General features: G+C 45.9%; 1 protein-coding gene across 1 annotated transcript in view; it reads right to left on the reverse strand.

Annotated features, from left to right (window-relative positions):
• LOC141091667 (1-phosphatidylinositol 4,5-bisphosphate phosphodiesterase gamma-1-like) overlaps positions 1 to 26,854 on the reverse strand; it is a 189,775-nt gene that overhangs the window by 50,399 nt on the left and 112,522 nt on the right. The window contains exons 8-13 of the mRNA XM_073577350.1: positions 24,867 to 24,939; positions 24,618 to 24,719; positions 19,195 to 19,313; positions 18,646 to 18,731; positions 1,919 to 2,039; positions 1,670 to 1,838 (exon numbers count right to left, since the gene is read on the reverse strand). Coding sequence (XP_073433451.1) covers positions 1,670 to 1,838; positions 1,919 to 2,039; positions 18,646 to 18,731; positions 19,195 to 19,313; positions 24,618 to 24,719; positions 24,867 to 24,939 — 670 coding nt within the window. The remainder of the gene's footprint in view (positions 1 to 1,669; positions 1,839 to 1,918; positions 2,040 to 18,645; positions 18,732 to 19,194; positions 19,314 to 24,617; positions 24,720 to 24,866; positions 24,940 to 26,854) is intronic.

Here is a 26,854-nt window from a genome sequence, read left to right on the forward strand (position 1 = left end):
AAGTTCGGGTACCAGAACAGTACCCGGACCCGAACCCCATTCACTTGAATGGGGGGGGCGAACATCCAGTGTTTGTCATGCTATCATTTGCATGACAGCGAGGCAAGCACTGCTTCTGATCGGCTGTAAAATTATTACCGGTGATCAGAGAGCCGCAGTTCCCACGGTGTCAAAGACAACATGAGTGTGCAGCTGAGATAGGAGGTACAAAGTTTACCTCCGGTCACTGGTGTCAGCTGATGGGACTGATGCCCCCATCATTTCACACCTGCTGCCGCTAATATCAGAGAGAGCAGGAGCGGCTGATGGGAGTATTCATTAGCCGGCTCCTGCGCTGTAAATAAACAAAAAAAAAAACCGTGTGGGTTCCCCTGTGTTTTTGATAACCAGCCAGGCAAAAGTCACAGCTGGGGCCTGCAACCCTCAGCTGTCAGCTTTAGGAAGGCTGGTTATCAAGAATAGAGGAGGCCCCAAGCCGTATTTAATAAATAATTAAAAAAAAAAAAAAACTGTGCGGGGTCCCCCTCATTTTGGGACAGATCGACGGACATGTGAGGGATATTGTTTTTTATTTTTGTTTTATTACAGGAGAACTAGGGCTTCGGTGGAATTATACGTTAGGTGAGTATAACTGTGCTTGTTATTTCTACATAAGAAAGGGAAACTGTGGTTTGTTTTATTCCTAATAAAGGACTTTATTCTGGCTGTGTCTTTATTTACAATATAATTATAGGATTAGTAATGGAGAGGTGTCTTACAGACGCCTCTCCATTATTAATCCGTGGGTTTGATGTCACCGGACAATACAAAAGTGACATCAACTCCACAAATATTAACCCCACTTGCCACCACTACAGGGCAAATGGGAAGAGTCGGGCAAAGCCCCAGAATTCACGCATCTAATAGATGTGCCTTTTCGGGGTGGCTGGAAGCTGCTATTTTTAGGCTAGGGGGGAGACAATATCCATGGCCCCTTACCAGCCTGAGAATACCAGCCCCCAGCTGTCTGCTTTAGCAAGGCTGTTTGTCAAAAATGGGAGGGACCCCACGCCATTTTTTAAAATTATTTATTAATTAAAAAAATATGGCATGGTAACCCCTCTATTCTTGATAACCAGCCTTGCTGAAGCTGGCAGCTCAGGGTTGCAGCCCCGAGCTGTGAGTTTTGCCTGACTGGTTATCAAAAATACAGGGGAACCCATGCCATTTTTTTTCAATTATTTATTTACAGTGCAGGAGCCAGCTAATGAATACTCCCATCAGCCGCTCATGCTCTCGCTGTTATTAGTGGCAGCAGGCTTTGGATGATGGGAGCAGTAGTCCCATCACCCGACACCAGTGACCAGAGGTAAACTTTATACCTCCAATCAAAGCTGGGCACTCACACTGTCTTTTGACAGCGTGGGAACTGCGGCTCTCTGACCAGCGGGGATGATTTCATCATCGATCAGAAAGTGGTGATTGCCGTGTTGTCATGCACATGACAGCGTGGCAAACACTGGATGTTCGGGCAGCCGAACCCGAACAGTAACATGGACTTCCTGGTGAAGTCCGTGCCCGAACAGTAGGTTTTCATTACGGACGCCGAACTCTTCGGGTTCTCCCATCTCTAGTGGTGAGAGAGGCCCACACGGGGATAGTGTCGCCCCAGCATGCGTCTGCGCCTTACCTTTATCAGGATCTTCTTCTTCAGCTGATTAGGAGAAGGCAGCTCATCGGCGTTTATGTCCACCGGTTTGGTAAGCAGCATGTCCCCAAAGACCTTCTTGAAGTAGAAGGCCATGTTTCTCTGCTGCATGACGCTGCAGTGGTCCTCTATGGACAGGATGACCGGGTACCTGCGGCACAAAAGCCGAACTGTGACCCCTGGACATGCACGGGGCTTCAGAGCCACATGTAACAATCACATGGGTCTTACTCTGACGTGACGAAGGCATTCTCCTTAATAGTGTGCAGCACGTCCAAGAACTTGATCTTGGAAGTCAGGGTGTGCCCGTGGTAGATGATCGGCAGGTCGTCTGGCCCGTCCCAGCAATCCACTGGTTAATTGGGAATAACAGATACATAATTAACAAGAAATACGTTTTCTGGCAGTCTCTTCTTCAAGAGGACCCAGCGCGCGAATGGTTTCAATCATTGTGTAATACTTCACTCCTCCTGTGGAGGTGCTGCAGGAAAACTGAGCACTTACTGCTGATCGCAGAGGATCCAATCAGCGGAAAATCCTGCGATCAAACTATTGTCTGGGGACTGTCCAAAGCAAAAAAGGCCGAATCAGCGGTGCAGAGAATATAATGGTGGATACACTGTATCAGCCATACCTTGCTAAGAAAGGGTTAATCAGCAGAAGTGGTGTCTGTGGCGAGCGTCCAAGGAGCCGGTGGTGATGTCATATCTGGTTATAATTGGTGGCATCTCGGCTGCCTAACTATATTGGTATTTATAACGGCTGCAGGTTATTATACACAGCGAGTGCAGGAATATCCGGGACAGGAAAATCAGTCATCCGTGTACACAGTGTATACATATATACTGTACTAATACATGTATTCATACTGTACAAATATATACATACTATGTATACACATATCTACATACTATATACTTTACACTATATACACATAATGCACAAATATATACATACTTTATACACATACTGTGCAAATATCTACATACTATATACAGACATTGTACATATATATGTACACTCTATATACACATACTGTACAAATCTATACAAATTATACACACACATGTACTGTACAAATATATACATACACACACACATATACATGCACACATACAAACACTAAATGCACATCTACTGTACAAACGTACCGTATTTTTCGGATTATAAGACGCACTTTTTTTCCCCAAAATTTGGGAGGAAAATGGGGGTGCATCTCATAATTCGAATATACCTTACCGGCCGCGGTGGAGCACGGTCCCAGGGTCACTGCTGGAGGAAGCAAGAGTGGCGCGTTGCCGCAAGCCACATGCATGGATGAGGGGGTGTTTAGAGGTGCAACACTGCGGGTGTTCGGTGGTGAGGGGTTCCGCCGACATTTCGAGAAGGCACGGGACCTCCGCACTTCCATGGTTTACATTGCAGTGAACTCTGGGAAAATGGCCACCAGGGGAAACGCATGCATAGATGGAGATCTCGGCACCAAGATCTCGGGAGGTGAGATCTCAGCGCCAAGATCTCCATCCGTACATGCGCCGCCCCCGCGGCCATTTTCCCAGAGTCCACCGCAATGTAAACCATGGAAGTGCGAGGGTCCCGTGCTTTCGCAAAATGTCGGCGGAGCCCCCGCACCACCGAACACCCCTTTCTCCCAGTCTGGGGTCCGCAGCATAGCCCTTCTCCTGCCTCCGCCAACAGCGACTCTGGGACCCTGCTTCACCGCAGCAACCACCCCCAGTAAGCAATAAGACGCATGGACTGTAAGAAGCACCACCATTTTATTAAAAAAAAGGTTTTTTTCCTCTTTTTTTCTGCAAAATTTGGGGTGCGTCTTATAAACCGTAAAATACGGTACATAATATATACATACACACTGTACAAATATATAAAGTTGAAACCAGAAGTTTCCATCCACTATATATAAAGACTCATCTGCAGCTTTTTATCAATATCTGACATGAAATCACAATAAACCTTTCCAGTTTTAGGTCAATTAGGATTACCATAACTATTAATATTTGCCAAATGCCAGAATAATGAGAGAGAAAGAATGTTTTAAGACATTTTTCTTACTGCAAAGTCAAAAATTTACATACAGTAAGATTACTATACCTTTAAACAATTCTGGCCGGCCCATATGATGAGGCCACACCTGTGTATGTATTTTAATGCACACCTGAAACACACTGCTTCTTTGTGTAGCATCATGGGAAAGTCTCAAGAAATCAGCTAAGATATCAGGAAGAGAATCGTAGACTTGCACAAGTCTGGCTCATCCTTAGGTACAATTCCAAGATACCTGAAGGTGCCTCGTTCATCTGTGCAAACAATTATACGCAAGTACATACAAGATGGGATTGTCCAGCCATCATACCGCTCAGGAAGGAGACGGGTTCTGTGTCCCAGAGAAGAATGTGCTTTGGTCCAACATATCAAACCAAGGACAAAAGCAAAAGACCTTGTGAAGATGATGGCGGAAGCTGGTAAGATTGTGTCAATATCCACAGTGAAATGACAACCGTGTGAACATGGGGTGAGAGGCCACTCTGTCAGGAGGAAGCCATTACTCCAAAAGAAACAAAGACAGATTAATGTGCAAATGCACACATGAGCAAAGATCTGAATTTTGGATACATGTCCTGTTAAAGCTTGGGTGGAAATGGATCTTCCAAATGGGCAATGACCTGAAGCATACTGCCAAAATGGTAACAAAGTCAATGTCTTGGCCATCACAAAGTCCTGATCTCAATCGTACTGAAAATGTATGGGCAAAGCTGAAAAGGCCGGTGCGAGCAAGGCGACCTAAACCCTGGGTCAGTAACACCAGTTTTGTCAGGAGGAATGGGCCTAAATTCCAACCAACTATTGTGAGAAGCTTGTGGAAGGAGATCCCAGACGTCTGACCCAAGTCATTCAGTGTAAGGGCAATGGTACCAAACACTAATGAAAAGTATGGAAACTTTTTAGCAAGTAATAAAAATGCCTTAAACCATTTTCTCTCTCATTATTCTGGCATTCGGCAAATATTAATAATTATGGTAATCCTAACTGACCTAAAACGGGAAAGGTTTATTCTGATTTCATGCCAGATATTGAGAAAAACCTGTAGATGTGTCTTTATATAGTGGATGGAAACTTCTGAAACATCAACTAAATAATTGTCTAATTCTGTCTCTGTCTGTCTGTAACGGAAATCCCGAGTCGCTGATTGACACGACGTGCGCGACCAGTCATAGTGGCGCGTAGTTCAGAATTTAACCCTCACTCACAGCGCGACGTAGTTCACTCATTTTTACTGAACAAGTGTGATAATGTATATATTTTACCTGGAAAATCCTTTGTATTCATTGCATTATTCTTAAATCTTCATGAATTACATACGTATTCTAGAATACCCGATGTGTTAGAATCGGGCCACCATCTACTATATGTACACATACATACTGTATACACACATACTGTACAAATATATACACATACTATATACACACAGTGCACGAATATATACAGATGCTGTAGAAATATAGAATACTGTGTACAAAGAAAATTATATATATACACACACAGTTGATATCAATAGTCTACACGCCCCTGATAAAATGCCATGTTTTTGCCATGTAAATATTCATAACAAGAAACATTTCAGACCTTTTCCTGCCCTTAATGTCGCCCATAATCTGCTTAAATAAACAGAGGAAAAAAAAAATCTTTTCAGGTGGAAAAGTAAAAATAAACAACTAAAATAATGTGGTTGCATAAATCTGCCACACCCCTACACTAATATTTTGTTGCAGTCCCTGTGAGTTTGTTTTCTTGGTCGGGGTCTATCAGTGCGGCACATTTGTAATTAGCGAACTTTGCCCGCTCCTCCTTGCAGCAACTCCACATCTGTCAGATTGCTGGGACATCTCCTGTGTACAGCGCCCTCTTCAGGTCACCACAGATTGCGGGGACATCTCCTGTGTACGGCGCCCTCTTCAGGTCACCACAGATTGCGGGGACATCTCCTGTGTACGGCGTCCTCTTCAGGTCACCACAGATTGTGGGGACATCTCCTGTGTACGGCGCCCTCTTCAGGTTACCACAGATTGCGGGGACATCTCCTGTGTACGGCGTCCTCTTCAGGTCACCACAGATTGTGCGGACATCTCCTGTGTACGGCGCCCTCTTCAGGTCACCACAGATTGTGGGGACATCTCCTGTGTACGGCGTCCTCTTCAGGTCACCACAGATTGTGCGGACATCTCCTGTGTACGGCGCCCTCTTCAGGTCACCACAGATTGCGGGGACATCTCCTGTGTACGGCGCCCTCTTCAGGTCACCACAGATTGCGGGGACATCTCCTGTGTACGGCGTCCTCTTCAGGTCACCACAGATTGTGCGGACATCTCCTGTGTACGGCGCCCTCTTCAGGTCACCACAGATTGCGGGGACATCTCCTGTGTACGGCGTCCTCTTCAGGTCACCACAGATTGTGCGGACATCTCCTGTGTACGGCGTCCTCTTCAGGTCACCACAGATTGTGGGGACATCTCCTGTGTACGGCGTCCTCTTCAGGTCACCACAGATTGTGCGGACATCTCCTGTGTACGGCGCCCTCTTCAGGTCACCACAGATTGCGGGGACATCTCCTGTGTACGGTGCCCTTTTCAGCTCAGGTCACCACAGATTGCGGAGACATCTCCTGTGTACGGCGTCCTCTTCAGGACACCACAGATTGCGGGGACATCTCCTGTGTACGGCGTCCTCTTCAGGACACCACAGATTGCGGGGACATCTCCTGTGTACGGCGTCCTCTTCAGGACACCACAGATTGCGGGGACATCTCCTGTGTACGGCGCCCTCTTCAGGTCACCACAGATTGTGGGGACATCTCCTGTGAACGGCGCCCTCTTCAGGTCACCACAGATTGCGGGGACATCTCCTGTGTACGGCGTCCTCTTCAGGACACCACAGATTGCGGGGACATCTCCTGTGTACGGCATCCTCTTCAGGACACCACAGATTGCAGGGACATCTCCTGTGTACGGCGTCCTCTTCAGGTCACCACAGATTGCGGGGACATCTCCTGTGTACGGCGCCCTCTTCAGGTCACCACAGATTGCGGGGACATCTCCTGTGTACGGCGTCCTCTTCAGGACACCACAGATTGCGGGGACATCTCCTGTGTACGGCGTCCTCTTCAGGACACCACAGATTGCGGGGACATCTCCTGTGTTCGGCGCCCTCTTCAGGTCACCACAGATTGCGGGGACATCTCCTGTGTACGGCGTCCTCTTCAGGACACCACAGATTGCGGGGACATCTCCTGTGTACGGCGTCCTCTTCAAGTCACCACAGATTGCGGGGACATCTCCTGTGTACCGCGTCCTCTTCAGGTCACCACAGATTGCGGGGACATCTCCTGTGTACGGCGCCCTCTTCAGGACACCACAGATTGCGGGGATATCTCCTGTGTATGGCGTCCTCTTCAGGTCACCACAGATTGCGGGGACATCTCCTGTGTACGGCGTCCTCTTCAGGTCACCCCAGATTGCGGGGACATCTCCTGTGTACGGCGTCCTCTTCAGGTCACCCCAGATTGCGGGGACATCTCCTGTGTACGGCGTCCTCTTCAGGTCACCACAGATTGCGGGGACATCTCCTGTGTACGGCGCCCTCTTCAGGTCACCACAGATTGCGGGGACATCTCCTGTGTACGGCGTCCTCTTCAGGACACCACAGATTGCGGGGACATCTCCTGTGTACGGCGTCCTCTTCAGGACACCACAGATTGCGGGGACATCTCCTGTGTACGGCGTCCTCTTAAGGACACCACAGATTGCGGGGACATCTCCTGTGTACGGCGTCCTCTTCAGGACACCACAGATTGCGGGGACATCTCCAGTGTACGGCGCCCTCTTCAGGTCACCACAGATTGCGGGGACATCTCCTGTGTACGGCGCCCTCTTCAGGACACCACAGATTGCGGGGACATCTCCTGTGTACGGCGCCCTCTTCAGGACACCACAGATTGCGGGGACATCTCCTGTGTACGGCGTCCTCTTCAGGTCACCACAGATTGTGGGGACATCTCCTGTGTACGGCGACCTCTTCAGGTCACCACAGATTGCGGGGACATCTCCTGTGTACGGCGTCCTCTTCAGGTCAGCACAGATTGTGGGGACATCTCCTGTGTACGGCGTCCTCTTCAGGACACCACAGATTGTGGGGACATCTCCTGTGTACGGCGTCCTCTTCAAGTCACCACAGATTGCAGGGACAGCTCCTGTGTACCGCGTCCTCTTCAGGTCACCACAGATTGCGGGGACATCTCCTGTGTACGGCGCCCTCTTCAGGACACCACAGATTGCGGGGACATCTCCTATGTACGGCGCCCTCTTCAGGTCACCACAGATTGCGGGGACATGTCCTGTGTAAGGTGCCCTCTTCAGGTCAGGTCACCACAGATTGCGGGGACATCTCCTGTGTACGGCGTCCTCTTCAGGACACCACAGTACGGCGTCCTCTTCAGGACAGCACAGATTGCGGGGACATCTCCTGTGTACGGCGCCCTCTTCAGGTCACCACAGATTGCGGGGATATCTCCTGTGTATGGCGTCCTCTTCAGGTCACCACAGATTGCGGGGACATCTCCTGTGTACGGCGTCCTCTTCAGGTCACCCCAGATTGCGGGGACATCTCCTGTGTACGGCGTCCTCTTCAGGTCACCACAGATTGCGGGGACATCTCCTGTGTACGGCGTCCTCTTCAGGTCACCACAGATTGCGGGGACATCTGTGTACGGCGTCCTCTTCAGGTCACCACAGATTGCGGGGACATCTCCTGTGTACGGCGCCCTCTTCAGGTCACCACAGATTGCGGGGACATCTCCTGTGTACGGTGCCCTCTTCAGGTCAGGTCACCACAGATTGCGGGGACATCTCCTGTGTACGGTGCCCTCTTCAGGTCAGGTCACCACAGATTGCGGGGACATCTCCTGTGTATGGTGCCCTCTTCAGTTCAGGTCACCACAGATTGCGGGGACATCTCCTGTGTACGGCGTCCTCTTCAGGTCACCACAGATTGCGGGGACATCTCCTGTGTACAGCGCCCTCTTCAGGTCACCACAGATTGTCCCTTGGGTTCAGATCTGGGCTTGGGTTGGGCCGTTCCAGATCTTCCATATTTTGCCGGTGAAGTCGTTTTTATTTGGAGGTCGCTTAGGGTCGTTGATGCTGAAAGGTGAAATTCCTCCTCATCTTCAGCTTTTTGGCAGAGGACAGAAGGTTCTGATGTGACACTGACTGACTGATACACTGACGAGCAAAGGAGTAAAATGCTTTGAGGTTCTGACTTCCAGGCTCCACATCTCTCCATCGACTTGTGCTTCTATCGTGAGCCGCCATCATCTCACAGTCAGCCATCTTTTCCATCACACACATAAATGTGACTTTCAGCTCTTTAGCCTATGATTAGTTTTGCAGATTCTCGTCAGGTCACTGCATTGTTACCGTTTTGCTCCTAAATTTTTATTTGTATTATTTTGTTAGCATTTTGTAAATCCCCTTTGGCTTTCACCACGGCCTGACGCCTTCTGAGCTGCTCTCCATCAGATTCAGGCAGGTCTCCATCGAATTCTGACCCCATGTCTCCTCTACACGTTTCCCCATGTACAGTTGTGGCCAAAAGTATTGACACCCCTGCAATTCTGTCAGATAATACTCAGTTTCTTCCTGAAAATGATTGCAAACACAAATTATTTGGTATTATTACCTTCATTTAATTTGTCTTAAATGAAAAAACACAAAAGAGAATGAAGCAAAGAAAAAAACATTGATCATTTCACACAAAACTCCAAAAATGGGCCAGACAAAAGTATTGGCACCCTCAGCCTAATACTTGGTTGCACAACCTTTAGCCAAAATAACTGCGACCAACCGCTTCTGGTAACCATCAATGAGTTTCTTACAATGCTCTGCTGGAATTTTAGACCATTCTTCTTTGGCAAACTGCTCCAGGTCCCTGATATTTGAAGGGCGCCTTCTCCAAACTGCCATTTTTAGATCTCTCCACAGGTGTTCTGTGGGATTCAGGTCTGGACTCATTGCTGGCCACCTTAGAAGTCTCCGGTGCTTTCTCTCAAACCATTTTCTAGTGCTTTTTGAAGTGTGTTTTGGGTCATTGTCCTGCTGGAAGACCCATGACCTCTGAGGGAGACCCAGCTTTCTCACACTGGGCCCTACATTATGCTGCAAAATTTGTTGGTAGTCTTCAGACTTCACAATGCCATGCACACGGTCAAGCAGTCCAGTGCCAGAGGCAGCAAAGCAACCCCAAAACATCAGGGAACCTCCGCCATGTTTGACTGTAGGGACCGTGTTTTTTTCTTTGAATGCCTCTTTTTTTCTCCTGTAAACTCTATGTTGATGCCTTTGCCCAAAAAGCTCTACTTTTGTCTCATCTGACCAGACAACATTCTTCCAAAACGTTTTGGGCTATTTCAGGTAAGTTTTGGCATACTCCAGCCTGGCTTTTTTATGTCTCGGGGTAAGAAGTGGGGTCTTACTGGGTCTCCTACCATACAGTCCCTTTTCATTCAGACGCCAACGGATAGTACGGGTTGACACTGTTGTACCCTCGGACTGCAGAACAGCTTGAACTTGTTTGGATGTTAGTCGAGGTTCTTTATCCAACATCCGCACAATCTTGCGTTGAAATCTCTTATCAATTTTTCTTTACCGTCCACATCTAGGGAGGTTAGCCACAGTGCCATGGGCTTTAACCCCTTTCTGTCATGTACCATACTATCCCGTCCATGTGCCTTGGGACTTAATTCCCAGGGACGGGATAGTACGTCACAGCGATCAGCGGTGCCCACGTGGTGAGCGCCGCTGATCGCGGCCGGGTGTCAGCTGATTATCACAGCTAACACCCGGAACAATATGTCAGGGGCGGTCACGGACCGCCCCCGACACGTTAACCCCTTGCACACCGCGATCAAACACGATCGCGGTGTACCGGGGGTTAAAGGGAAGCATCGGCAGGGAGGGGGCTCCCTCCATGCTTCCCTGAGCCCCCCCCGTCTTTCCCTGCAGGTCCCCCGATCCAAGATGGCGACGGGGACCTTCAGGGGCCTGCAGAGAGCTGGCTTCCTCAGTGCCTGCAAAGCGCAGGCAAGGAGAAAACCTGCACACTGCCTGTGACAGATTGCTGATCTGTCACAGTGATCTGTGATGTGACAGATCAGCGATCTGTCACAGGACAGTGATGTCCCACCTGGGATAATGTAATAAAGTTAAAAAAAAAAAAGTGTAAAAATAATTTTTAAAAAATCGCTAAATAAATTTAAAAAAAAATATTCCCTAATAAATTCATTTTTTGGAAATAAAAAACAATAAAAGTACACATATTTGGTATCGCCGTGCCCGTAACGACCCGCCCTATAAAACTGTCTCATTAGTTAACCCCTTTAGCGAACTCCTTAAAAAATAAAAAACAAAGCAAAAAATAATGATTATCATACCGCCGAACAAAAAGTGCAATAACGCGCGATTAAAAAGACGCATCTAAATATCCATGGTACCGCTGAAACCGTCATCTTGTCCCGCAAAAAACGAGCCACCATACAGCGTCATCCGCAAAAAAATAAAAAAAGTTATAGCTCGCAGAATAAAGCGATGCAAAAATAATTATTTTTTATATAAAATTGTTTTCATTGCATAAAAGCGCCGAAACATAAAAAAATGACATAAATGAGGCATCGCTGTAATCATACTGACCCGAAGAATAAAACCGCTTTATCAATTTTACCACACGCGGAACGGTGTAAACGCACCCCCCAAAAGAAATTAAAGAAATGCTGATTTTTGTTCATTCTGCGTCCCAAAAATCGATCAAAAGATGTCACATGCCCGAAAATGATACCAATAAAAACGTCAATTCGTCCCGCAAAAAATAAGACCTCACATGACTCGGTGGGTCAAAATACGGAAAAATTATAGCTCTCAATATGTGGTGATGCAAAAACTATTTTTACAATAAAAAGCGTCTTTTAGCGTGTGACAGCTGCCAAACATAAAAACCGCCATAAATAGTAAATCAAACCCCCCGTTATCACCCCCTTAGTTAGGGAAAAATAATAAAATGTAAAAAAATGTAAAAAATGTATTTATTTCCATTTTCCCATTAGGGCTAGGGCTAGGGTTAGGGCTAGGGTTAGGGTTAGGGTTGTGTTGGGGTTCGGGCTGGAGTTAGAATTGGGGGGTTTCCACTGTTTGGGCACATCAGGGGCCCTCCAAATGCAACATGGCGTCTGATCTCAATTCCAGCCAATTCTGTGTTGAAAAAGTCAAATGGTGCTCCTTCCCTTCCAAGCTCTGCCATGTGCCCAAACAATGTTTTACCCCCACATATAGGGTATCAGCCTACTCAGGACAAATTGCAAAACAACTTTTGGGGTCCAATTTCTCCTGTTACCCTTAGGAAAATAAAAAATTGGGGGCAAAAATATCATTTTTGTGGAAAAAAAGTTTTTTTTAATTTTCACTACCGGGCGTTATAAACTTGTGTGAAGCACTTGGGGGTTCAAAGTGCTCACCACACATCTAGATAAGTTCCATGGGGGGGTCTAGTGTCCAAAACGGAGTCACTTGTGGGGAGTTTCAATAGTTTAGGTACATTAGGGGCTCTCCAAACGCACATGACACCCGCAGACCATTCCATCAAAGTCTGCATTCCAAAACGTCACTACTTCCCTTCCGAGCCCCGACGTGTGCCCACACAGTAGTTTTCTCCCACATTTGGGGTATGAGCGCACTCAGGACAAATTGGACAACAACTTTTGGCATCCAATTTCTCCTGTTACCCTTGGGAAAATAAAAAAATCGGTGACTAAAAGATCATGTTTGTTGAAAAAATACAATTTTTTTATTTTCACGCCCGGGCGTTCAAAGTGCTCACCACACATCTAGATAAGTTCCTTGGGGGGTCTAGTTTCCAAAATTGTGTAATTTGTGGGGGGTTTTCACTGTTTTGGTACATCAGGGGCTTTTCAAACGCGACATGGTGTCCGATCTCAATTCCAGCCAAAAACGTCAAATGGTGCTGCTTCCCTTCCGAGCTCTGCCATGCACCCAAATAGTCATTTACACCCATATATGGGGTATCAGCCTACTCATGACAAATTGCACAATAACTTTTAGGGTCCTGTTACCCTTGGGAAAATTAAAATTGGGGGTGAAAAGATCATTTTTGTGGAAAAAATATGATTTTTTAATTGTACCGCTGTACGTTATAAAATTCTGAGAAGCCCTTGTTGGTTCAAAGTTCTCACCACATATCTAGATAAGTTCCTTGGGGGGTCTAGTTTCCAAAATGGGGTCACTTGTAGGGGGTTTCCACTGTTTAGGTACATCAGGGGCTCTCCAAACGCGACATGGCGTCCGATCTGAATTCTAGCCAATTTTGCATTGAAAAAGTCAAACGGCGCTCCTAACCTTCTGAGCTCTGCCATGCGCCGAAACAGTGGTTCCCCCCACATATCAGGTATCAGCGTACTCAGGACAAATTGCACAATACATTTCGCAGTCCAATTTCTCCTGTTACCCTTGGTAAAATACAAAAAATTGAACCTGAAGTAATTTTTTTGTGAAAGAAAGTTAAATGTTCATTTTTTTTTTTAAATATTCAAAAAATTCCTGTGAAGCACCTGAAGGGTTAATAAACTTCTTGAATGTGGTTTTGAGCACCTTAAGGGGTGCAGTTTTTAGAATGGTGTCTCTTTTGGGTATTTTCTATCATATAGACCCCTCAAAGTGGCTTCAAATGTGATGCGGTCCGTAAAAATAAAATGGTGTTGCAAAAATGAGAAATCGCTGGTCAACTTTTAACCCTTATAACTTCCTAAGTAAAAAACATTTGGGTTCCAAAATTGTGCTGATGTAAAGTAAACATGTGGGAAATGTTACTTATTAAGTTTTTTGTGTGCCGTATCTCTGTGATTTAAGGGCATAAAAATTCAAAGTTGGAAAATTGCAAAATTTTCAACATTTTCACCAAATTTCCATTTTTTTCACAAATAAACACAAGTTATATGAATTAAATTTTACCACTAACATGAAGGACAATATGTCACGAGAAAACAATGTCAGAGTCACCGGGATCCAAGGAAGCGTTTCAGAGTTATGACCTCATAAAGGGACAGTGGTCAGAATTGTAAAAATTGGCCCGGTCATTAACGTGCAAACCACCCTTGGGGGTTAAGGGGTTAAACTTCTTGATGGCACTGCGCTCGGTAGACACAGGAACATTCAGGTCTTTGGAGATGGACTTGTAGCCTTGAGGTTGCTCATGCTTCCTCACAATTTGGTTTCTCAAGTCCTCAGACAGTTCTTTGGTCTTCTTTCTTTTCTCCATGCTCAATGTGGTAGACACAAGGACACAGGACAGAGGTTGAGTCAACTTTAATCCATGTCACCTGGCTGCAAGTGTGATTTAGTTATTGCCAACACCTGTTAGGTGCCACAGGTAAGTTACAGGTGCTGTTAATTACACAAATTAGAGAAGCATCACATGATTTTTCGAACAGTGCCAATACTTTTGTCCACCCTCTTTTTTATGTTTGGTGTGGAATTATATCCAATTTGGCTTTAGGACAATTCTTTTTGTGTTTTTTCATTTAAGACAAATTAAATGAAGATAATAATATCAAAGAATTTGTGTTTGCAATCATTTTCAGGAAGAAACTGAGTATTATCTGACAGAATTGCAGGGGTGTCAATACTTTTGGCCACAACTGTAGGTGCAGACAGGTCGCCTCACTGGGGTCAGTATTCAGCATATTCATCACCTCTACACACAGGTGTTCAATGGGGTTGAGGTCTTGGGACTGTGGGGACAATCCAGCACTGGGGAATTCTGGCTATTCCCCAATCCACGCCCACTTACCGTTTCTTTCTCCCCAGGCAGGAGGAGTTGTCAGAGGGGCGGTGGCAGTGAGGGACATTCAGCAGACAACCGAGACTGCAGGGCGCAGAAGAGAGAAAACAGCACCGATACCGGCACAGTTCAGCCGCGTCCTGGGGCGCAGCTTTCATGAAATCACAGGCACTTTGCTTGGACAGTTACACAGCAGAATTTTTGTGCAGAAATAATGCAGCATTAATCCTACATGTGAACACAGCCTAAATGTCCGAGCAAAGTGGATGTGATTCCATAAAATCTCAGTGTGTCTAAGCACGCTGCTGAATTCTGCGGTTTTGGTGCTTTTTTTCTATAGGCTTCTTCTGCAAAACAAAAGAATGAAAAAAAAAAAAAAAAAAACACGTTGCATTCTTAATCGCAGAATCACGTTAAAACCGCATTAAAAAACGCAGCAGACACACAATAACCAGGGAAGAGTATTATTGTGTTGTGTGGTGAGGACACCTGCAGAAAAAAAAGCAGTGGAAGAAACGCAGCATTTACGCTGTGTGTGAACACGGCCTCAGCGTTCCAATTTGATTATATTTTTTATGGGTTTAATAGAGAAAAATATCAATCGTGCCATTTTCTCACATGATTTACTGATCCCTATAAAAAAGCTGATGGTTGTGTTTTGCAGGTCATTCTGATTATAGGGACACCAAATATGTCTGTTAGTGGCTGATTTGTGATATTTATTATTTTTAAAAAAATACATTAATAATGACATTGTTTTAAGTATTTTTTCCTCATTTTTTAGTAATTTTATAGGATGAAAAAAATCTCTTCTATTCTCCCTCTGGAATACAAATGCATAGAAATACTCTGCTATGTACAATCTATCAGTATAATCTGCCTGTGGAGTCAGAGCCTGCAATACAGATCAAGTGCACAAAATTCTCCTAGTGACATCACCTGAGCCTGTGGCTCAATAGCCTTATCTCCTGCCTGTAATGTAAAAGGTTGTGGGTTTGAGTAATGGGAGAGTCTCCCAATACATCTTATGACAATATTGAAGTTTAGGCTTCTTCACCTTTTTCGGGCCACCAGACTTGTGTAACGTGCATGGCACGGTGCTTGCATGGACACCTGTGATCTCACTATTATGAAGCTTACGAGTCTCCTCCACTGCCGTGCTTGTAGCGCCAGAACTGATTGACCTTGGGATGAGCCGACTTGTTGACTCCGATATTTTGCCTGGACTTCCACCAGGTGGCTTCTGACTGGATGGACAGACTTCGTTTTGTATTCTTCCAGCTGTCATGGTGCTCACATGATGCAGTTTGGCAATTTTCTAGACAGAGAGACCACTATGGATGAGCTGGATGATGCAGTTTCTCTTTCCTTGGGAAATCATATTTATGGCAGCTCCTCGATTTGAACCAATGACCTTTCACTTGGGAATAAACCTAATAAGGGTATAACTAATCACATGCTAAATATCTGCAAGTCACATTTATGTATGAGATGGCCAAGATGGTTGTCTACAAAATGATGGTAATGTCACATTTGAAGCAATAGTGAATGGTGAGAAATGGAGCCTAAAAGTCAGAAGGTCAAAACATTGCTACCCTTTTGCTTGTCAGTGTATTTCTTCTGTCCATAATTCCCTCCTCCTTGACTGAAACATCAGTTCCAGCTGCAGAGAAACAGACCCAGTGCCCAATGCTGCCCCCACCATGCCTCACTGTGGAGATGGTGATATTCTGGTGATGTGCAGTGTCGACTTTGCACCTTTTGGAATTATGGACAAAAATTTCCTCCTTGGTCACATCAGATGTAACACATTATCCACAGACTTACTGCAGAATTAGGTTTTGCCAAAATACAAAAATTGGAGGTTTGGGTAAAACATAGCCAGGTATGAATGTTTTATAAGTAAGGAGAGGCTTCCATCTTCCCCCCAGACCACACAGGCTGGACATCTGAAGAATATGGGAGATTGTGGTCACATACAAACAACCAGGACTGGCCACTCATTCACTGCAGCTCCTTTAGGCTGTGTGCCCACGTAGCGATTTTTAAGCGTTTTTGCCGCGATTTTCGGCGCGAAAACGCATAAAAATCGTGTACAGAACGCCCCCCATGCATTCCTATGGCATTCCGCACATGCTGTGCTAATGCTGCGCTTTTTTCCGCGGCGGAATCGCATCGTGGAAAAAATCGCAGCATGATCATTCTTTTGTGCAGAATCGCAAAGAATTGCCGCGATTCCGCACCCATAGGAATGCATGAGAATCGCTTACTTCCCGCATGTGGCTATGCCCACCATGCGGAAAGTGAAGCGTCTCATGTGCGGTTGGTACCCACGGTGTGGAGGAGAGGAGACTGTCCTCCAGGCCCTGGGTACCATACCCCTGTAAAAAAAAGAATAAAAAATAAAAAATCGGGGTATATTTACCTTCCGGTGTCCCGCGCTGCCATCCCGGGCCACAGCGTTCCCAGTAATGCCTTGCGGCAAGTCCCTGTAATGACGTAGTCTCGCGAGACCGCTATAGCAACGCGAGACTACGTCATCACAGGTCTCGCAAGGCATCGCTGGGAACGCTGAGGCCCGGGAATGCAGCGCGGGATACCGGAAGGTAAATATACCCCGATTTTTTTTAGCATTTTAACATCCTATCTTTTACTATTGATGCCGCATAGGCGGCCTCAATAGTAAAAACCTGGTCACACTTGTCAAACACTATGTTTGACGAGTGTGACCAACCTGTCAATCACTTTCCAAGCGATGCTTCAAATCCCTTGGAAAGTGCTTCAATATCGCACGCGAAAATCGTGGCAAAATCGCGATCATAATCGCGGTAAAACCGCGCGATTTCTGGGAAGGAGTCCGTTTTTTGGTGAGCGTTTTAAAAAGCTACATGCGCACATAGCCTTAATGCTCCTATCATGCTCTTGCAGCCTCCCAGACCAATTTTCTTCTTTCTTCCATTTTTATAAATTTATTTAGTGATGTCCGGTTCTAGGTAATGTCACCGTTATGCTAAATTTAAGTCACTCTTGATGGTGTCTTCAAAGTGTCTATGGTTCAGCTAATGCCTTGGAAATGTTTTTGTCCCTTCTCCTGACTGACAATTTTCCACAGTGAGATCCATTGCTGTGTTGTCAGCTGTTTATGGACCAGAAAAGGCAGGAAAGTCCTCCGAGAGCAGCGACACTTTCTCTGGGGATAATCAGAATCTCTGTAAATGATGGCAGCTGAGTGCTGACTACTATTTACTGTGAAGTTACAGGTGACTGGCTGATTCTGAGCACAACCACATCCTCACTTATAAGAGGGTGTGCACACTTATGCAACCACAATAATTTAGTTCTGTTAATTTTATTTTCCCCCTTTAATTAATTTCAGCTGGTTTCCCCAATGGATTTGTACAGATTATCGGCGACATTCAAGGTGAAAAAAGTTGTGAACCGACTTTTCTTATACGACAAAAATCTGGCATTTTAACAGTGGTGTGAAGACCTTATATATCCACTGCATTCACATCTACTGTATGAGTATATAGTATATACATATATATTGCACATATAAGGGTGTAGCTGTTGGAATTTAAAGGGCCAATGTTCAGTCTGCTCTAAATGCAGCTCAATCATTGTACAATGATACCGTGAGGTTTGTTACAATGTATCTGTGCAGACATTCCTCTCTCTCCTGCACTGGTATAATGTAATAGACTGCAGCCGTGTGAACAGGACAAAGTCCGTATGGAAATGAGGGGTCTTGTGTACTGATAGCAATCTAGACGCTAACCAGATGTCAGCTGCAATCTACAAGGTGAGAAGCAGCGGCTGCTTTCTGCTCCGGTAGAGTAAACCTGGGCGACAACCTCACTCCGTGGCTACAAATGATGCGCTACCTGTAGATTTCTCTCACCTTTCCTACCAACAAGCATGGCGGCCTCCACGTCGGAGTCACCACCTTTTACACTGAGCATAAGGCAACAACCTTATCAGTGGAGACGCTGCCGTTGTAACGCCGTGCTGTTACTGTACCAGAAGGATACGACACTTACGCTCGATGCAGCGACAGCCCATGCGGAGGCAGCGGGAGTACGCCTCTAGTGAGGACTCGCTGGAGAACTGATCGCCTGTCAGATACCTGCGAGAGAACAGCGGAGAGAGGCATGTGAAGGCATCGGGGTGGACCTTCGCCCCTACTTATGTGTGAGGGAAGGACAGGAAGTGAAAAAGGGGCGACACACTGACAACCGCCGACGACCCGGGAAAGTTCTGGAACTTTCTAACAGACGTTGGGACCCATTTATTAACCATATGTGCTCATTTCTCTAATAATCGTGGCCTCTGTGCCAGTTTTCTATGGCATTAAAGCGGCCTGGCACAGTACTTAGTTATAAAAACAAAAGCCTAATTTGTAGCGTAAAAGCTCGCTGCCCAGGGCCTTAAAACATGGTGAATGGAGACACCAAGAAGAACCATAAAAATAAAATTATGACTAAGTGACCCGGGCACTGATGCACTGAGACGAGCCTGCAGCTGTGTCAGGTCTGTGGCCGCGATCACACATGAACATTAGAAGCACTTCTTCCATGGATCAGCCTTACGTGTTATGTGAGGAGGAGATCCAGTACTGGGACAGGGGGCAGCTCATCTCCTCCGGCGTCACGCTGTCACAACTGGAATCCATAATCGAATTCTCTTTGGAGAACAGATAAGTCAGGAACTGGGGGTACAAGAGCAAAGTGTGACCACCAGGCGGCGCCACACCAGCATCATACAGTGCATAACTCCCATCCATCTCCTGTGCAGACGACCGCTCTAATCACATCCAGCAAAACTCACTACAGCATGACCGCAGATAATATACACTGACATCCAGAGCTGTATTCACAATTCTGCTCTTATTTATTGTCTATATACTTGTCACTCCCAGAGCTGAATTCTGACTGCTGCTGTAACATCATATGTTATGTAAGGTAGGTATGTATAGGTGGGCACCACAACATGTAGCACATGATAGCTGGGTGCAGCACATTGCCAAAAGTACCAAGAAAGAAACAAGAAAAAGAAGCACAGAATGGAGCGCACTCACAGCAGAATATCACTAAGCAAAACAACTTTTATTGTTCATACAATGCCAAGAAATCCAAGTGCAAAATAAAAACAGTTGAAAAACACCAATGAAAACAATGTGGGCAAGTGGATGTGAGCATACATGTACATGCAGAGTGTGCATGATATAGCAATCACATATATTCACATAGCATACATTAGCAGCAACGCTCTATTTCTCCCAATGGATGATAAATAACAATAAATGTATATTACATTTCTGTATGTGATTTATTGGGCATCTCTTAAGAATATGAAAAAAAGGACTGAGACCTGACTAATGAATGGCTTGCACTACGAATAATGAATTTGTATCAATTATGCCTGCATCCTCAAAAAAAGGGGCTACTTCAAGTCATTAATTTGTCTACACACCTGTTGACTGACCCTGACAGGTCAGTTCTAGAGCAGGGCCTTACATTCTCTCCAATGCAGCAGACTGACAAATTTGTATTAATCAATTATCTTTATTTATTTTGCAGAAAAATTATTTTACAGGTTTTACATTCAAAACCAGATCTGTTGCCAGAATCTTCTTCATGGATTGACAGACGTGTTTTTCTGGATTTGCTTGACCTATTGAATGAAAATGAAAGAGGTAGGAAACGTTTCCCCCATAAAAATCCATCATGAGCCTCTCCTCCCTTACGCCTCATACCGTCAGTCAAGACATTTGTTGATGTTATGAGGAATGAGATACTACAACTTCCTCAGGATTGAACAAACAGAAGCTAACCTTGACTGACAAAAAGGTGTTGCATGATTTGAGATCTAACACCACTTTTTTGATTAAAATGGCGGATAAAGGGGGGAAACGTTGTTCTCTGGCCCACTGAACTCTATATCAGTGAGGCTAAAGGCCCCTTTACATTTAGCGATGCACCAGCGTTCCGACCACGATACGACCCGGTCAGGATCGCTGGTGCATCGCTAAGTGGTCTGCCACACAGGCAGATCTCACAGCGATGCAGCAGCGGTCGTTACTTACCTTTCACACGCAGCGATCCTGACGTCCTCTCGCCCGCGTCCACGCATCGCTCGTCAGCGCCAGCAGGAAGCGCCCGACAAGAAATGGACCCGGCCGATCTCGCGCGATCAGTGACTGATAGCGGGGGAGCCGGTCGGAGGTAAGTATCACACATAGCGATATCGCTAGCAATATCGCTGCTGCGTCACAAAATCGGCGACGCTTTAGCGATATTGCTAGCGATATCGCTGTGTGTAAAGCCCCCTTAAGAGATAGCTTGATAATCAAGACTATTACTACAAACCACCCTCGGATCCGACAAGTGTCTTTAATCAAAAACTCGATCAACTGCTGCAAGCGGCATTTGATAAAGGTGTTATTACCAAACAAGAGAGGGATTGCATTTTCATTAAAAAACCAGTCATGCCCACCTTCTATCATGTCCACCCAGTAGGCCCATTGTGGCAGGAATTGGGGGCCTCGGAGAGAAGGCCTGTATGCATCTAGATTTCTTTCTCCAGCCCTTAGTTTTGGGATTACCATCTTATTTGAGAGATTCTTTGGATTTAATCCATAAAATAAATTCTATTCAAATACCAGAATCAGCGTTACTGGTAACAATTGACGTTGAATCCCTCTATACGAATAACCCACACTAGTTGGCACTAAGGGCTGTTGAGTATTTTTTTCTCGGCAGGATAATTCTGATTCAGGACACAATGATTTTCTCCTGGCTTTACTAAAATTTATTTTGACACATAATTATTTCATGTTTAATTTGACTTTTTTTCTACAGATTTCTGGTACGGCGATGGGTGCCCGCTGTGCTCTGTCTTTCGCTAACCTCTTTTTGGGTTGGTGGGAGGCGGAGCATGTGTACCCATCGCCAGCCTTTAAGGAACATGTATTTTTATGGTTTCGTTTCATTGATTTTTTTTTTATTTGGTCAGGTACTGTTTTGGATTTTGAGGGTTACATTGGGTCACTGAATCAGAATCCCTTTAATATTCATTTGACTCATCATGTTTCTGTTTCTGCTGTAGATTTTCTGGATCTCAGGCTTTCTCTCCATGGCAAACAGATCTACACTGATCTGTTTCGTAAAGCAACGGCAACAAATAGTCTCTTAGACTACAGAAGTTTTCATCCGGAACATCTTAAGAGGGGCATACCTTATGGACAATCTGCGAGATTACGTTGTAACTGTACAGAATTTGAGGACTTTAGGGTCAAATCCAGGGATCTTTCTAGACGCCTGCATGAACGACATTATCCGCGTTCCACAATAGGTCAAGCTTATCGTAGGGCCACGTCTGTCACTCGAGATGATCTCTTGAAACCCACCCCACACTTTGTGGATAATCAGATCAGGTTTATTACAGTGTTCCACAACCAGTGGGATAGGGTAAGGAAAATATTTGAAACTCATTGGCAAATTTTGAAAACTGACGCACGTATTTCAAATTTGTTGCCAGACAGACCTCTACTTACTGCGCGGAGGGCTCCAAATCTTCGTGACTCGCTCATGAGGAGTCACTTTGTGAGACCAACTGTGAGAACTCAATCAGGTTTTCGCATAAGAGGATCCTTCCCATGTGGGGAATGTGATGTATGTGGCTTTATGGTACGCACTCATTGCTTCACTAATCCACAGGATGGGTGTGAATACCGGTTGAAAGATTATATCAACTGCAAGACTCACAATGTCATTTATGCATTGGTGTGTCCATGCCCTAAACTATATATTGGACAAACGTCTCAAGAATTGAATAGACGTGTGCAGCAGCACACCTCCAATGTGAATCTGGCAAGGGCAGATTTGGCTAAGGGTAAGACCCTGACTTCGGTGGCCTCCAATTTTTTGGAGTACCATAATGGACAGCTCAATGGACTTACGGTAGTGGGGCTAGAGAGGGTTAAACCGAACATCCGGAAAACTGACCGCCAGGGTGAACTTTTGTGTTTGGAATCCAGGTGGATTTTCCAATTGAACTCAGTTAGGCCTGGAGGTATAAATGAGGATTTAGCCTTTACCGGGTTCCTCATGACCTAATTATCATGTTTTCTCTGTGTCTGTTTCTTTCTCTCTTTTTTAGCACAATATTTGTGTTACTCTTATCTGACATTTCCTCATGTATTGCCGCTTTAGTGTGGCATTTACATTAATCTATTTGTATGTGATTTTAATTTTGGTCTTGGCAATTGCATGTGTTACTAGGAGGCATTTTTCAGGAATATTGTGTCGTTTCTTTTTTTTTTGTTATGAACATGTCTGTACTTATGGGCAGACCTATTTATGTGGCAAATCTAAATATTTTTTGATATGTTGATTGATATATACAGTATATCTCTCTAAATTACTCTAATAATGTAGATGGCCGGTGGTGAGTATTTTCATCCATTTTGGATGTCTAATTTGGTTGCTAATGGCGTCATGGTTGATTGTTATATACTTCCCAGTTACATTTTCCCACACACGGTGAGGTGTGGATGAGCGGTTTTCACATCATTTCAATGTGACCGCCCCCCTTACTTGTGGTGTGGAATGGCGACGTCATTATGTGCAGCATTGTTTGCGGCTATGTCATTTAAAACCGCCTGGAACGCACAACTTCCTGTTCCTGGATCGCAAGTGCGTCATCTGTTGGAGTCTGGAACGCAGGTCCATCATTTGCGCATGCGCGGTAACTCAGTATTCACACACACTGTTCTTATCACACAGCGGACGCTGCACACAGGTGGCGGCGGATTGCAATTGCACTATACAAGGGGCCTGCTAATGCACTTGGTTACTTCCCCTGACGAAGCTGCAGGCAGCAGCGACACGCGTTGGGCGTCTGTGGGCTGAGTGGTCTCCCTTGGTAATTATTATGTGATTTAACTTGGTCTCTCCCTCCTTTTTCTTTTTTTCCCCATATGCACGGGATGGTATCTGAGATCTGCTTGGCTTTCCCTGGGTAGTTCACCATTATGTGAACTAGCATTGCTTTTTTCACCCGTTCATCTGCATGAGGCACAAGCCTTTTTTGAGGATGCATGCACAATTGATACAAATTCATTATTTATAGTGCAAGCCATTCATTAGTCAGGTCTTAGTCTCTTTTTCATATTCTTAAGAGATACCCAATAAATCACATACAGAAATGTAATATACATTCATTGTTATTTATCATCCATTGGGAGAAACAGAGCGTTGCTGCAAATGTATGCTATGTGAATATATGTGATTGCTATATCATGTACACTTTGCATGTATATGTATGCTCACATCCACTTGCCCACATTGTTTTCATTGGTGTTTTATAACCGTTTTTATCATGCACTTGGATTTCTTGGCATTGTATGAACAATAAAAGTCTTTTTGCATAGTGATATTCAGCTGTGAGTGCGCTCCATTCTGTGCTTCTTTTTCTTGCTTCTTTCATCATTTGTTATGTATAGTAACACCCAGATGTAACCGTGTCCAAGATTGGATGTACTGGGAAAAGTATTAATGCAGCCCTGGATGGGAGTGGAGTTTAACGTATGATACAAGGGCACAATGGTTAATGCAGTTCTGGATCAGAACAGAGTGTAAGACAATATGTGAAGGAAAAATTGTGACTGCAGCTCTGGATGTGCTGGAAGTATGACAAGGAATATGAACTGAGTTCTGTATGTGATTGCCGTATTATACAGGATGTAATGGAAGCATTGTGACTGCAGCTCCGGGTATTACTAAAGTACAATATGGTATATAACAGGAAATCTTTGAATGCAGCTCTGAATGTGACTGAAGCATAATATGGGATATAGCAGCAGAATTGTGAATGCAGCTCTGAAGGTGACTGGAGTAAAATACAGGATGTAGCGGCTGCACGGCGCATACAGCAGGTGGGGACACGTCAACAGTGCTTTCCTATGATCGGTCCACGTGTGGCTGACCGCTCGGCTTAGGTATGGACTCACCTGTTCCAGCTGCAGCACCGGCTCAGACATCTCCACATCTGTGTCCCGCATGTAACTGCAGAGGAATTCCCTCACTTTACCAAGGTCACTTGCCCAGACTTCCTACAACAAGATTATAATTACATGACAGCTCTGTACAGAGGACAGTGGGGTCCGGTACCTGAATGACTGGTTGAAGGCTCCCCAATACTCGGCCACTGGGCTGATGTAGAAGGTCAGGTCATGGGCACCTTATTCTGCGTTACTCACCTTCTGATCAAATTGAAGAAAACGCTGAAAGTCGTACAGTGAGATCTGACACAGTGCGGGGCGATCGACGTTCCTGGGAGAAAGAACTAGATTGTAATTCTTCTACATACACTGTCATCCAGAATGCTCTACGATTACCAACCACCTTATGTACTGTCTGCTGGTTACCAGAATGCTCCAAGTAACACAAACTCCTCACTAGAAGCTCTGCTCACCACTACCCGTCACTAAAAGCTCTGCTCACCACCACCCGTCACTAGAAGCTCTGCTCACCACCACCCGTCACTAGAAGCTCTGCTCACCACCACCCGTCACTAGAATGCTCTGCTCACCACCACCCGTCACTAGAAGCTCTGCTCACCACTACCCGTCACTAAAAGCTCTGCTCACCACCACCCGTCACTAGAACGCTCTGCTCACCACCACCCGTCACTAGAAGCTCTGCTCACCACCACCCGTCACTAGAATGCTCTGCTCACCACCACCCGTCACTAGAACGCTCTGCTCACCACCACCTGTCACTAGAATGCTCTGCTCACCACCACCCGTCACTAGAAGCTCTGCTCACCACCACCCGTCACTAGAATGCTCTGCTCACCACCACCCGTCACTAGAACGCTCTGCTCACCACCACCTGTCACTAGAATGCTCTGCTCACCACCACCCGTCACTAGAATGCTCTGCTCACCACCACCTGTCACTAGAATGCTCTGCTCACCACCACCACCCGTCACTAGCTCTGCTCACCACTACCCTTCACTAGAAGCTCTGCTCACCACCACCCGTCACTAGAACGCTCTGCTCACCACCACCCGTCACTAGAAGCTCTGCTCACCACTACCCGTCACTAGAATGCTCTGCTCACCACCACCCGTCACTAGAAGCTCTGCTCACCACCACCCGTCACTAGAACACTCTGCTCACCACCACCCGTCACTAGAAGCTCTGCTCAACACCACCCGTCACTAGCTCTGCTCACCACTACCCGTCACTAGAATGCTCTGCTCACCACCACCCGTCACTAGAAGCTCTGCTCACCACTACCCGTCACTAGAATGCTCTGCTCATCACCACCTGTCACTAGAATGCTCTGCTCACCACTACCCATCACTAGAATGCTCTGCTCACCACTACCCGTCACTAAAAGCTCTGCTCACCACCACCCGTCACTAGAACCTCTGCTCACCACTACCCGTCACTAGAATGCTCTGCTCACCACCACCTGTCACTAGAATTCTCTGCTCACCACCACCCGTCACTAGAAGCTCTGCTCACCACTACCCGTCACTAGAATGCTCTGCTCACCACCACCTGTCACTAGAATGCTCTGCTCACCACTACCCGTCACTAGAATGCTCTGCTCACCACCACCCGTCACTAGAAGCTCTGCTCACCACTACCCGTCACTAGAATGCTCTGCTCACCACCACCTGTCACTAGAATGCTCTGCTCACCACTACCCATCACTAGAATGCTCTGCTCACCACCACCCGTCACTAGAAGCTCTGCTCACCACTACCCGTCACTAGAATGCTCTGCTCACCACCACCTGTCACTAGAATTCTCTGCTCACCACTACCCGTCACTAGAATGCTCTGCTCACCACCACCTGTCACTAGAAGCTCTGCTCACCACTACCCGTCACTAGAAAGCTCTGCTCACCACTACCCGTCACTAGAATGTTCTGCTCACCACCACTTGTCACTACAAGCTCTGCTCACCACTACCCGTCACTAGAATGCTCTGCTCACCACCACCCGTCACTAGAAGCTCTGCTCACCACTACCCGTCACTAGAATGCTCTGCTCACCACCACCTGTCACTAGAATTCTCTGCTCACCACTACCCGTCACTAGAATGCTCTGCTCACCACCACTTGTCACTAGAAGCTCTGCTCACCACTACTCGTCACTAGAATGCTCTGCTCACCACCACTTGTCACTAGAAGCTTTGCTCACCACTACCCGTCACTAGAATGCTCTGCTCAC

The sequence above is a fragment of the Dendrobates tinctorius genome, unplaced genomic scaffold (genome assembly GCF_039654945.1).
Source record: "Dendrobates tinctorius isolate UK_male_01 unplaced genomic scaffold, ASM3965494v1 ptg000055l, whole genome shotgun sequence".
NCBI lineage: Eukaryota > Metazoa > Chordata > Amphibia > Anura > Dendrobatidae > Dendrobates > Dendrobates tinctorius.